We start from the raw sequence: 12,541 nt of genomic DNA, 5'->3' as shown, positions 1-12,541 counted from the left end.
TCCCTCAACACATTTATCAATTTACAACACTTCACAACAACTTTTTGTGCTCCCAGGACCGAACCTTGCATCACAACCTACGCTATGCCGAAAATCCACGATTCGAGGCATCTAGATCTCAATACAGAATAGCAATTGATACGCAATCACATGCTGCTAATTCAATATACAAAATATAAACTTCCTCCCTAGCCTAGCTTAAATTTCCAACCTCACCGGCCGGGATCCCCTCCCCCAAAGCACTCTAGTAAATCCGCAAGCCTCATCTCACGATATTACCCGTTTAGGTAAAATATTCCAGAGTGTTGGATAGATCTTGCACGATTCTAAGATATCCCACTTCCCATGGCCCGCTTCGGGCGCTAGGGTTCAAAGCGAGAGTGTTCGGCTGAAAATTCCGCCACCGGTTTGATATCCATATATGATTATGATGGGTCCGCTTCTATCTTCACATACCTTTTCCCGTTGTTCTAGATTTAAGCTTCTCGTTGAATCTTTATCACCGGTTGCAGTTGGATAACGTTACCATGCTGTTGGATTTACGATTGGCTGCCGCTTGATGTCATTTCGATTGCATACCCTCGGCCCGTACCGATCAAAAATGTCGGCGGACACTTGGATAGAATCTCTGATACTCTCCGAGTCCGGTGAACATGTAAGCACCCTTGACTCAATTGCATAAACCGACGGATCCATAACTCTCGAACGTTAATGTGATAAATTCTCAGGCATTAACCTGGGGCCTCATGAGCATAACCTTCATCCTCCTCCCCACCCGCCTCTACCTCCGCTACACCCGCTACCACCGCCTCCTCTCCGACGACCACCTCCTCTTCCCCGCCTTCGTTCTCATGATCTCGCTGGGGGCCATACACACCTACCAATACCCAATCCTATTCCTTGCGCACCACTACTTCACCACCGAAACCCCCTTCCCACCCGACTTCCTCGCAAACGAAATCCCATCCCTGCGAAAAACACAATTTGCAAAAACCTTTTTAGTCTGGACGTTACTGTGGTTTTGCAAATTAAGCCTTTTGATGTTTTTGAGAAGGTTGTTGAGGGTTTGGCCGGCTTACATGAGGTGGTGGTGGGTCGTGATGGGGATGTGTACGGCGGCTTGGGGGGCGGTTGTTTTGATCAATTGCTTCACGTGTTTCCCGCCGAAGAGGAAGTGGGAGGGGAGTAAGTCTTCATGCAAACGAGTATACACATACGCCCGCAGATACTTACGATGGCCCTTATACAGACTCCTGTGACAACCCGCACGACAACTCTGCCAACAACAACGGCCTAATCGCCGCCTCAGTCCTCGACATAACCTCCGACATCGCCATAATCCTCCTCCCCTACCGTCTCCTCCTCTGCTTGAAAATCCGACTCCGCCACAAACTCATCATATCCTGCGTCTTCAGCCTAAGCATCTTCCTAATCTTCCTGGCGGTATTCAGGATCATATTATTATACAAAGGGAGAGAGACACATAGTGCCTGGTTGAACGGAATAGCTTCCGCGCAGTTTGGACAGATATTCGGGACCACGTCGGTTATTCTCGCGATTTTACCGGCGTTGAGGTTGTTTTTTACGGAGGAGCAGAGGAGGGGATGGACGCAAGATGTGGAGAGGATGCAAGAGGATAAGAAAAAGGGGAAGGGTGTCGGGGAGAGTGGGGATGCTACGGTATTTTCAACGACTTGGGTGCCCGAAGAAGGTGAACAGATATCACAGGGCGATAAAGTAACGGGTGACAGCGAAACTACTATCGATAATGATCGAACTACTACGGGAGAAGGATCTAATGTTGTGAGAAGGCTGTCTTCGTTGACGAATCTAGGAAGGTTTATGAGATGCGAATCGAATCATAAAATCGTGGCGCCCTTTCCGGAACCTGATGTGTATGTTTTGGAGAACAATGGAGGACAGGGTGGAAGAAATAGTGCTCATGCTCTGTCGATGGGTGTTCCTCCTTTGCAGGTCAAGTTACACCAAGTGATCCCGGATATCGGCGGGGAAACGTCGCCTGTTATACGAAAACGGTGAATCTTTTGATGGTTGTTATTGTAAAAGTATATAATATTCTGGACACGATTTGACGATGTATATATATTTAATCTAGCGAGTATTCTGGTTCCGTGCATATTTTGTGGGATATAACTTCCTTAATTTAGAATTGTCGAACATAAACTTAGAAGGAATACTCGAATTTTAACAATGGCAGATCTCTCGACTCTAGCACTAGATATACCACAAGATCACTCGGTTTCTACGCATCCGGAAACATTCAGGGGAACAATAATTTATATTTCATATCCCCTCTCGGCTCGCAGGCTAGCTTATAACCCAAGCTACCCTCGTGGCTGGCCAAAAGCCGTATATATGACCCCTATTAACGAAGGAGTAAAAATATAATCTATGTACAAGAAATACCGATCGATGCCGGACTGAATTGCATTGGCCGAAACCGATCGCAATGAGGCGCGCGGTCCAAAAAGGTGCCCCCGCCAAACCCGTAGTATATTAAGACTACGTATACAAAAGAAAACCAATGCCGATTCCCATACCTCGGTAAGTGAACATAACCCCTAGCGGTTATAAAAAGGAAAAGCGCAAAAAAAAAAAAAAAAAAAAAAAAAAAACCGGATATACCAATAAACACCACCTGTTATCAGCTAGGTCGGGTGTGGGCACTCTTCATAAAAGATGCAGATGCGGATGCAGAAAAGACGAAAGGAAAACAGAAAGTAGGCTCGCTTTATAAAAAAATCTCGCGGCCATGGGGATGTATAATGCCTATAAAGGCACCAGATGCAAATGAGACGGAAAAAAGGACAAAGACTCGAAAGAGGTAAACAACCCTGCAAAAACGACCTAGTAATGAATCCCGATGAATACTGACCCGTAAGAAAGGAAAGAAAAAGGAAAGAAAAAAAAGGGGGGATGATGTCGGTGTGAGTTGCGGGTCGGGTATTAGAAAAAGGGTATTAGAAAGTTATAAGTAACGAGTGTCTAAAGGAAAAAACGAAAGCGCACGCTGGAGACATATGAGCTGCTGAAAGACGGAAAGAAAATTGCGCTGATGGAGGCGTCGGAGAGTGGGTATTTTTGTTTGAGAGATCCTAAAGGAGAGAGTATATGAGATGCGAATGTGTCAGAAAAGTGGAGCCCCAGCAGAAACAAAAAGGCATAATGCTGATTTGAGAAAATGCAATGCAGATGTTGCTCAAACGCCGGTGTGTTTTTTCAAAGAAGTATCGCCAAAGAAAAAATAGAAACGAGGAATGGTGTCAAGAGTTTCGTCGAGGCATTGTTGAGCGTTGTCGCTGCGGAATTAGAGACGTTAGGAGAGCCGGTCGACTTGGCAGCGGGGTCGTTGGTTGAACCGGCGGAAGTGGTCGCTGTTACCGGGATCGAATCTGCATCCGTAGTGGAACGGGTAGCGCTCGGGACTGCGTCCGGACCTGATCCGATTTCCATGATATTGGTGGACGTGCTATTGAATATCGTCTGAGCGATGGAAATGGCTTCGTTGTCCATGTCGTATACGACGTACGCCGAGCGAAGAAAGGTGTCGCCTAGAGTAAGGACGCTGCCTTCACTCATACCGAGAATGCCAAAGTAGCAGAGGATATGGTTATCCTCATTTGGCTCATCGGTGGCATCGATGATAAAATCTTTAAGGTCGACCTTGATGGTTGCTCCTGCGAACTCGAAGTCGACAGAGCCTTCCAGCGAACGTTTGGAACAATTGACGGCGGGGCCTTTGTATTCGGGGACGGTTACGGCGCCGACGAGCTCGATAAGCTGGGCCGCAACATCTTGCGGTAAATACGTAAAACTCGCACCGCTGTTAAAGGGTTTTGTTAGTATGAGATTGTAATATCCGGCTCCGGGATATGTCAAGTAAACTTACGTATCTAGCAATGCGGGGACGCTCCGGGAAGTGTTCATCAGTTCCCTCGGTTCCCCATCACCGTTCTCAACCGTCAAGCCATGCAACGTTATTATGAAGTCGATTGGTGACGGTAAGTCGGTGCGCCTGCTGAGTGGAATGGTCACCAAAGGCCCCTTGAATTTCCCCGTATCGATCCCTCCGAACAATATTTCCCCAGCAGCAGCATTCAAGTCGTTCAACCAGACGGAATATGCGCGAGAGTTGATGAGTTCCTGGGCAACCATTTGCGTGACAAGGCCCGGATACGGCTCCAACCCTTGGTTAACCCTCGATTGTCGACGTTCGAATCCGATACCCAGAACACCTTCATCGCTAGTTCCCTCGAATCCGATCCCGAATTGAACATTCTTCACACCGACACCGCCAATTCCGAGTGTATCCTTCCCGTATGCCCCTGATGCGTACTGACCGTCGACGTACATGATCGAAAAGTCGCCTTCGACGTATTCTGCGGTTGAAGAAGTCGCATTGTCGTAAGTCCCACCGATGTCGCAACCATTCCCTCCCTCCTTCCTACATATTTCCGAATCGGCTGTCTCTACCCAGATATCGCTGCTCCCAGTATCTATGTGGAGGCGAATGTGCTGAGGAGGGGTCCCTACGGTGACGTTGGCATAGAACAAAAAGTCCTGTTGGAAACGCTGCGGTGTTAGTCGGAGATATTCAGTGGTTTGACAGCCATCTATAATATAGATCGGACGGGTGACGTGCCTTATTATCTAACTTTTGAACAGCCGTTCTACCGGCAGGTTCCCGTTTGCTGACTTGGTTGTGTGCAACTCGCTCCTTTGAAAACGGGACCCTGATGACTTTTGAGGACCCATCCCTGACAAGTAGCGTAGAAACCCCAGATGATACAAGCAGCGGAAGAACCAACAACCACGAACGCATGGTTGTGTGAGAGGAAGGAAAGGAAAAAAGGACAAGCAGAACGGTTTGGAAAAACCGTCGAAAGGAAACACGAAGTGCTATATCCTCTGCATAAGAAGATATTGATTTCGCATGAGCGAGAAAGTTGGAAATCTGGAACCGAGGCGGGATTGTTATGGATTGATTAATTGGGGAACCAAAGGCTTATGAGGAAGAGCCCTCGATGTCGGATGGTATGAAAGGAAAGAATGACGACGGTAGGATTAGGACGATTATGAAGAAAACAATATCGAAAGAGAAAAGAATAACATTAGAAGAGAATAATATTAGAAGAGAAGGAGAATCAGAAGGGAACAGAAGGATGCGAATTTGGGAAATGCGGAGAACTGGTTATCAAATCTCGTTTACGCTCTCGTTCATGGTAGGTCCGCAACAAGGTCAGCCAGTTATGGCCCGGTTCGTATTAACTAGTCCGGTCCGGTCAAGATCAAGAGGGTATCGACCTGGACATATTAACTGACCGAGTAAGGGCTGAATTGAAGTTGGTGTTCACAGCCGCACCCGAACTGAGGATGGCGATGCTGGTGTTCTGTGAAAGTAAGTGATAATATCTCTAACACTCAGATAAGTCTAGAAACCAGAGAAAACAGCCAAAAGAGATTAACAATTAACAGGATGGGCGGGTGGGACCGATATTGCATTGGCCTTCACAAACAGCCGCTAGCTTGGTGGAACGCCCCTGGAAAACGCCCTTCCCTGTACGACCGCAAGACAGATGCAGGAACTTGCAATTGCCTTCTGGCTTATTCTCGATTCAGGAGATAACAAAGATGCGGCCAATGACAGGTGACCGCATGCGTGCAAAACTGCGAACGAACAGATGATCGTGGTCGTGATATGTTATGTTAGAAGGACGGGGAATCAACCTAAAAACGTTACATGAACTGCGGACCGGTAAACAACATTTGCGCCCAAAAGGAATGAGGTCCATTTCTGCCTCACAAAAAATCGTTCGGAATGGGAGCGTTCAAATTTTAATCTTCGCAACTGAAGAATCGAGCATTACGATAATTTGCGCGCATCTCTTTCTCTCCCCTCTTTCCCTCCGCCTGCCTGTTTGTCGGGGTCCGGCTGGCAGGGTTCCGCACAGCGAACGAGGAGGTCCATTGACTTAAACCGTGGGTTGGCGCACATTACGTCCGCAGCTCCCTCGACCTGGAGATTGCAGGCCTGGTGTTTCTGATTAACGGACCCCTGTCAAAGTGCGACGGATCGAAAAGGTGGGGAGAGATGTCCACTTGGCTTCGAAGACTTTGGGTTATTGTTGGCCAATGCATGTCAACTATGATCAATTGACAGCGCCAAAGAAGCTAACCAACCCCTTATATAACTAGGTGGACCCACAATCAGACCTCACAGACATAAGCTAATCGGACGTCGTCACAAAAGATCTTTGAAACGGAGACAACCGAACGAGGACTGCAAAAAAGGGTTGTGAAACGAAGGCGCCGGATTGGATCGGTTCCGATGTATGTACACGCAGCATACGGAGTATTGTTCATGGCTGGGAATCGTCCGGGAACACTTTAACGCGCGTGGCACTTAAACTTGTCGCTTCCTATATATATATATATATATATATTCTTTTCTTAGCTGCGAGAAGAATTGTGAAACAGACTGGATTCATCTATCTCCACGTGCGACTGGATATCGATATCTAGATCTAGATCCCGAATGTTCATACAGTGAAATCATACGGTTGTGCATATATCACCAGAGACAGGATGGTCGGTGGCACCTCTAGAGGAGGTGGCAGATGTAGTAACGCCTCTACATTATGAGCCATCAAGAGAAGAGGTGCGCAGATATAAACGAAATATGTGTTGCAAAGTGCGTTGTTTGTCGCAAATGCGCCAAGCTCAACGACACGAGCTTCTCACCCGCGTACAGCACCCTCTCCACACCTCTAATATCGAACCTTAACGCGTGCCATAACACCTTCACCATGACCGGCGAATCCTCGAAATCAGCAGCACAGAAGGCAGCTGCGGCTGCGGACGGCCCTCCAGGATACGAATTGCCATGGTTTGTGATCTTTCGCCATATCTAGCTCTCTGTTAAGCTATAGTTATTCCTAACATGTTTCGCTGGAAAACTGTAGGGTTGAGAAATACCGACCTCGATTCTTGGACGAAATCGTCGGAAATACAGAGACGGTCGAACGGTTAAAAATCATTGCTAAGGATGGGAATATGCCCCATGTTATAATCAGTGGTATGCCTGGTATTGGGTATGAAAAGAAAGAGAGAGAGAGAGAAAGAGAGAAAGAACCGCAGCTCGCTTTTATTTTATTTTATACTTTTTCGAATCTCAGCTGATTTGAAATTATCGAGGGCCTCTTTTTGAAGAAAAACTACATCCATCCTATGCCTTGCGAGAGAATTGTTGGGTAATACCTACAAGGAAGCCGTTTTAGAGCTTAATGCTTCGGATGAAAGAGGTATCGCTCACTCTATATATCATCCCTTAACTTCGAACCGGAAGGTTGTTTTTCTGACATGTATCAATAGGTATCGACGTCGTCCGTAACAGGATCAAAGGATTCGCCCAAAAGAAAGTCACCTTGCCCCCCGGCAGACAAAAGATCGTTATCCTCGATGAAGCAGACAGTATGACATCGGGTGCCCAACAAGCCCTACGTAGAACAATGGAAATATACTCTTCGACCACCCGTTTCGCATTCGCCTGCAATCAATCCAACAAGATCATCGAACCGTTACAATCCCGTTGCGCCATCCTTCGATACGCCAGATTGACCGACCAACAGCTACTGAAGCGATTGATGGAGATCTGTGCGGCCGAGGATGTAAAATATAGTGATGAGGGGCTTGCCGCATTGATATTCAGCGCGGAGGGGGATATGAGACAGGCGGTAAATAATCTACAGAGTACGGTGGCTGGGTTTGGATTCGTCAACGGGGATAATGTGTTCAAGGTGGTAGATTCGCCGCATCCTGTGGCGGTCCAGGCTATGATTAAGGCTTGTTACGAGGGAAAGATCGATCAGGCTTTGGAGACACTACGAGAACTATGGTATGTTTGGATTAATGATATACCGCGCGGAAGCTAAGTTTGGGGACAAGTTCACTAACGATACTCGCACGCGGTACAGGGACAAGGGATATTCCGCAGTCGACTTGATAAGTACCATGTTCCGTGTCACGAAGACGATTGACACCTTAAGTGAACATTCGAAGCTGGAGTTCATCAAAGTAAGAACGACCCGTTTGACATCTTTCTCCGAACTCTCAAAGTACTAGCAGCTAAATTCCGGAACTAGGAAATCGGCTTCACACACATGCGGATATTGGAGGGCGTCGGAACGCATTTACAACTCCAAGGCTGTATCGCCCGTCTGTGTCGGATTAACATGAACAAGCCGTAAGGTATTTCCGCCCGGTCGCCTTCCGGCATGCGATGAGCGTTTTGGGGACCCGTTCCGTTCGATAGGATTTTTGTACACTTGCAGATTCGATCATACGAATTTCTATTAATGGAAGCCCCGATGGCACACGACTCCACATAGAAATCATCTTATCAAGACCCAAGTACCCAACCCACCCGGCGAAAATCCAACGGGAAGCCTGTTTGACGTTCAAGGGAGGGGCGTGGCGCCCCATGCCTCGCGTCGGATCGGAGAAATGCCGTTGATGTCCAGTTCGGCTCGTAGTTTCACATTCCCGAGGTGCTTTTATTTCTCGTGAGGCTTTTCGGCACTGGGACTCCACGATATTATACCTAATATTCTAAAAGTGTCTTTCCATGTTTTTTTCCACTTCACGCAAACGCAGCTTCCAAAAACGCGGCGGGTTTGTATCTGCAAGGTCCCCATTCCTGCTATGAGAAAAAGCTGGGCAAAATCTAGAATGGGGATTAGCCTGAACCGATGCATCGGAATGCGTCTTTTTCCCTCTGAAGTGAGGGACGACCAGAAGGAGCATGGTCGAATCGTTGTATTCTGATTCGTAAACCCTTGCCGGTGCCCGCCATGTTCGGTATCACGGGCCAAGCTGGTTAGCTCTGGTGCAGCAGCCGTGATCGCATCACATCACATCACATATCAGAGAAAAAACCCGGCAAATGCCCAGAAACCAAGTATATTGTATTGACGCAAAGTTTATATACAGAATCTGTGGAAGACACCTCCACTCCATAACGTATTTATGACTAAGTAGGATTTACTTTGTAGTTAGCGCTAAACCAGGGAGCCTTTGGCCCTTCACCTATATTACTTAACGAAAAGCAGCCCCGCGGTCTTTTTCACAAGCCGGCAGCCGGGAAGAGCATATTGTTATTAAACTCATCTCAACAGCCTTTCCTCCGCTTTGATCCCTCTCTTCTATTCTATTCTCATCCCCAGTTTTTAGAATCTTCGCATTTCCTCACCCAGAAAAAACACTTCATTGTTTAATCTTTTGTTCGCATTACCTTCGTAGAACTTTTTCAAAATGGTTAAAGCCGGTACGTCCTGACTTCTGTGGTGTTTTTGTGCTCTTCGCGATCGATGTTTCTCTGCCCCCGCTAGCCCGGAGTTGCCCCTCGTCGGCCCCGCATTCTACGTGCAAAACCCACAAAAAAGTATTGAAATAGCTAACAATCGTCTGCTTCGCAGCTGTTCTCGGTGCTTCTGGTGGTATTGGCCAGGTATATTTCTCCCAAACTCGATTTCGAAGCTTCAACCCCTCCGATTCTCCGTGAATGCTGTTGTTTCTTTCGGTTTCAAAAGAACCGGTGAAAGTTCAAGCCGGCCGGAGCGGTGGAAGCGGTAGATCGAGGCGGTGAAAACAAATCCCCGGATGAAAGGAATGCATTTGAGATCTGACCGCTAGTTTTTCTACTTTCGTAACAGCCATTGTCTCTCCTCCTGGCCATCAGTCCATTGGTTGACGAGCTTAGCCTCTACGATGTCGTCAATACCCCAGGTGTCGGCGCTGACCTTTCCCACATCAACAGCAAGGCTGTAAGTTGCTCCGATCCACCCCAGACTCCACTTAGACAGCTATGAAATATACATAGCGGGAGGGGAAGCCTTTTAGGAACCAATCGGTTAATGAGTTATACAGAAAGTCACTGCCTACCTTCCCGAGGAAGGAAAGGGGCTCGAGAAGGCTCTTACCGGCACCGACATTGTCGTGATCCCAGCCGGTATCCCACGTAAGTCCCAAATACCGGGCAGGAGACCGATATGTAGCCCCCCCCCGATTTCTAACACCAAATCCCCCAATGACTAGGAAAGCCCGGTATGACCCGTGATGACCTCTTCAAGATCAATGCAGGCATTGTCCGTGATCTCGTCACCGGGGTCGCCAAATTCTCCCCCAAGGCCTTCGTCCTGATCATCTCCAACCCCGTCAACTCCACCGTCCCAATCGCCGCCGAGGTCCTCAAGAAACACGAGGTCTTCGACGCTAGTAGATTATTCGGTGTCACTTCTCTCGATGTCGTCAGAGCTTCGACTTTCGTTGCTGATGTCGTTGGTGGTAGCCCAACTGATTACAAGGTCCCTGTTGTTGGTGGTCACAGCGGTGAAACTATCGTTCCGTTGTTGAGCCAGATTACTCCAAAGACTGAGATTCCAAGTGATAAGCTCGAGGCTTTGGTCAAGAGTAATATCCTACTTTTTCCGCCCCTCATAGCTTTTTGGAGTTCAACCTTTTGACATTCTTTATTTGTTAGGAATACAATTCGGTGGTGACGAAGTCGTCAAGGCCAAGGACGGCACCGGATCCGCAACCCTCTCCATGGCCTACGCCGGTTTCAAGTTCGCCGAATCCCTCCTCAGAGCCGTCAAGGGAGAGACTGGAATCGTCGAACCCACTTACGTCTACCTCGATGGTGTCGCCGGTGGTAAGGAGGTCAAGGAGACCGTCGGCGGTCTCGACTTCTTCGCCGTCCCGGTCGAGCTCGGAGTACGTTCCGTTATACCATTCCCCCATGTTTAGATTTTGATGCTATGGATTCTAACGTCTTTTAAAAAAACAGCCAACTGGCGCCATCAAGGCCACCAACCCTCTCCCACAGGCCAACGAGTACGAGAAGGGACTTCTTGAAGAGGCTAAGAAGGGTTTGGCCGGAAACATCGTCAAGGGTACCGAGTTCATCACACCTACCTCGAAGTGAGTTTTACCCATTCCTTCCATGAGTCTGAATTTGATGTCCAACGGAGACAACAAAAAAAAAACAAATAAAAAGAATAAAATGGGAAGATATAAAAAAAAAAAAAGAAAAAAAGAACCAATTGGTAGTTTTTGTAACGAAACTGTTGGTTATTTGGGGATCAACGGTTCTTTTGCTAATCATATTTGCCCAAAGTTAGGCTATAGGAAAACTCGAGTTCTCCTAGGGCGTGGTGAAGTCGAAGTATCACCACCACCGCTACCATTCCTACAACAATCATCACCATCATCATTAGAAGATTGTAGTGCGGTTATTATTACTATGAATAATAATAAAAAATACCATATCATTCGGATGATTCCTTGGGAATTCTTAGCACTCGCCTCGTAACGGGTACACCTAGAAGTAAACCGTGAAAGAAAGAAAGAAAGAAAACAAGTATGCTTTGCCTAAAAAGTCCACTATAAGGTAGCCTCGAGTCCAACTATACGAGACCATACACCTTCGTTTTTACAACAGAAAAACGAAAACAAAAACGCCAAAAAAACTCCCTAGCTAAACTACACATAATATATTGAATTCAAGACCACCTCACCACCACATTGCACCAACCTTTGGAGATTACCCCAATATGGCTCCGTGTGGGTGTGTCTGTTTTACAACATGTTCTATATCTGATAATTCCTCACATGCCCTCGAACGTGATCATCCATCGGTCGCTAGCTGGATGGGTTCTTGTTGACAGTAGTGATTTGGAAGACGGCGCTGGGGAGACCGGGGGTTTCGGCTGAGACTTGGGCGTTCACACCCATTGCTGAGAGGGCACCGCGGATGACCCCGCAGGGGAATTGAAGGAACTGGATTCGATGGTTTGTTAGGAATACTTGCGTGATTGTCGACTTGGGGGGGATTGGAGCTTACGGGAGCGGCTTTTGTAGCTGCGGGGACACCGCTGGAAGAGCTCATGCGGAGGAGCGGACGGAAGTATTGGTCCGTCAAGACGTAGACGCCCTGTGGATACAATGTTCAATGTGGTTAGTTATGTATACGTACGTCCTCATCTCAAGAGAAAGGGAGGAGGAGGAGAGGTACCCTATGGTTCGTCTTGAGATTATCAATCTGCTTCCTAAAAACCAGATGCCAAATATCCTTGCACAAGAACTTGATCACATCGAGATTATCCGTAAACCTAGATCTATCACGCGAGAAGCGTTCCACGAGGCCGATGCCGACCTTGTACCCTAGACTTTCGAGACGGTTGAAGAGGTCTTCGCGTGCGGTGTCTTCGTCCGTTGGGGGGTCTGCAGCAGCAACAGCTGCTGCGGTATTGGGGGCAGCCGTAGAAGGAAGGTCTTCGGTTTCACCGGGTTTGGAATATGATGATGATGGAACGGGATAGTCGAGTGATGGCGCGGATTCGGCCATGCGCTGCACGAGGGGGACCAGTTCGATGAGGAGGAGGTCGATACATGATGCGGAGAAGAAGGTGGCGGTTGGGTCGGTGAAGTTGTAGGGGGGGAGGGGGGCTTCGAAGGACATGTT

The 12,541-nt window shown here is 47.7% G+C and overlaps 5 protein-coding genes across 6 annotated transcripts; 3 read left to right on the top strand and 2 right to left on the bottom strand.

Moving 5' to 3' along the window:
• Nucleotides 1-601: 601 nt before the first annotated feature.
• On the top strand, nt 602-2,040 carry DFL_002346 (uncharacterized protein; the record flags this gene model as incomplete). Its single annotated transcript, XM_067631118.1, has 3 exons — nt 602-655; nt 729-1,185; nt 1,250-2,040. The coding sequence occupies 3 exons, from the start codon at nt 602-604 to the stop codon at nt 2,038-2,040; spliced, it is 1,302 nt and encodes a 433-aa protein (XP_067493695.1).
• Nucleotides 2,041-3,240: 1,200 nt separating this feature from the next.
• On the bottom strand, nt 3,241-4,843 carry DFL_002345 (uncharacterized protein; the record flags this gene model as incomplete). Its single annotated transcript, XM_067631117.1, has 3 exons — nt 3,241-3,844; nt 3,911-4,634; nt 4,696-4,843. The coding sequence occupies 3 exons, from the start codon at nt 4,841-4,843 to the stop codon at nt 3,241-3,243; spliced, it is 1,476 nt and encodes a 491-aa protein (XP_067493694.1).
• Nucleotides 4,844-6,827: 1,984 nt separating this feature from the next.
• On the top strand, nt 6,828-8,267 carry DFL_002344 (uncharacterized protein; the record flags this gene model as incomplete). The annotated part of the gene is made up of 6 exons (XM_067631116.1): nt 6,828-6,907; nt 6,984-7,112; nt 7,231-7,322; nt 7,393-7,915; nt 7,995-8,094; nt 8,163-8,267. 6 exons carry the CDS (start codon nt 6,828-6,830, stop codon nt 8,265-8,267), a joined length of 1,029 nt encoding a protein of 342 aa, XP_067493693.1.
• Nucleotides 8,268-9,330: 1,063 nt separating this feature from the next.
• DFL_002343 (uncharacterized protein) lies at nt 9,331-11,205 on the top strand (the record flags this gene model as incomplete). 2 transcript variants are annotated; one of them, XM_067631114.1, is made up of 8 exons in its annotated part: nt 9,331-9,343; nt 9,495-9,526; nt 9,732-9,842; nt 9,946-10,036; nt 10,114-10,488; nt 10,559-10,791; nt 10,865-10,998; nt 11,199-11,205. In XM_067631114.1, the coding sequence occupies 8 exons, from the start codon at nt 9,331-9,333 to the stop codon at nt 11,203-11,205; spliced, it is 996 nt and encodes a 331-aa protein (XP_067493691.1). The 2 variants fall into 2 exon arrangements, with proteins under 2 accessions (XP_067493691.1, XP_067493692.1); XM_067631115.1 differs by lacking the exon at nt 11,199-11,205 and adding an exon at nt 11,195-11,198.
• Nucleotides 11,206-11,718: 513 nt separating this feature from the next.
• On the bottom strand, nt 11,719-12,538 carry DFL_002342 (uncharacterized protein; the record flags this gene model as incomplete). Its single annotated transcript, XM_067631113.1, has 3 exons — nt 11,719-11,856; nt 11,921-12,010; nt 12,092-12,538. 3 exons carry the CDS (start codon nt 12,536-12,538, stop codon nt 11,719-11,721), a joined length of 675 nt encoding a protein of 224 aa, XP_067493690.1.
• Between the last annotated feature and the right edge of the window lie 3 nt (nt 12,539-12,541).

This window comes from Arthrobotrys flagrans (assembly GCF_004000055.1).
Source record: "Arthrobotrys flagrans strain CBS H-5679 chromosome Unknown unitig_3, whole genome shotgun sequence".
NCBI classification, from domain to species: domain Eukaryota; kingdom Fungi; phylum Ascomycota; class Orbiliomycetes; order Orbiliales; family Orbiliaceae; genus Arthrobotrys; species Arthrobotrys flagrans.
Note: the sequence above shows the minus strand (reverse complement) of the source record. Positions and strands in the feature narration are given on the sequence as shown.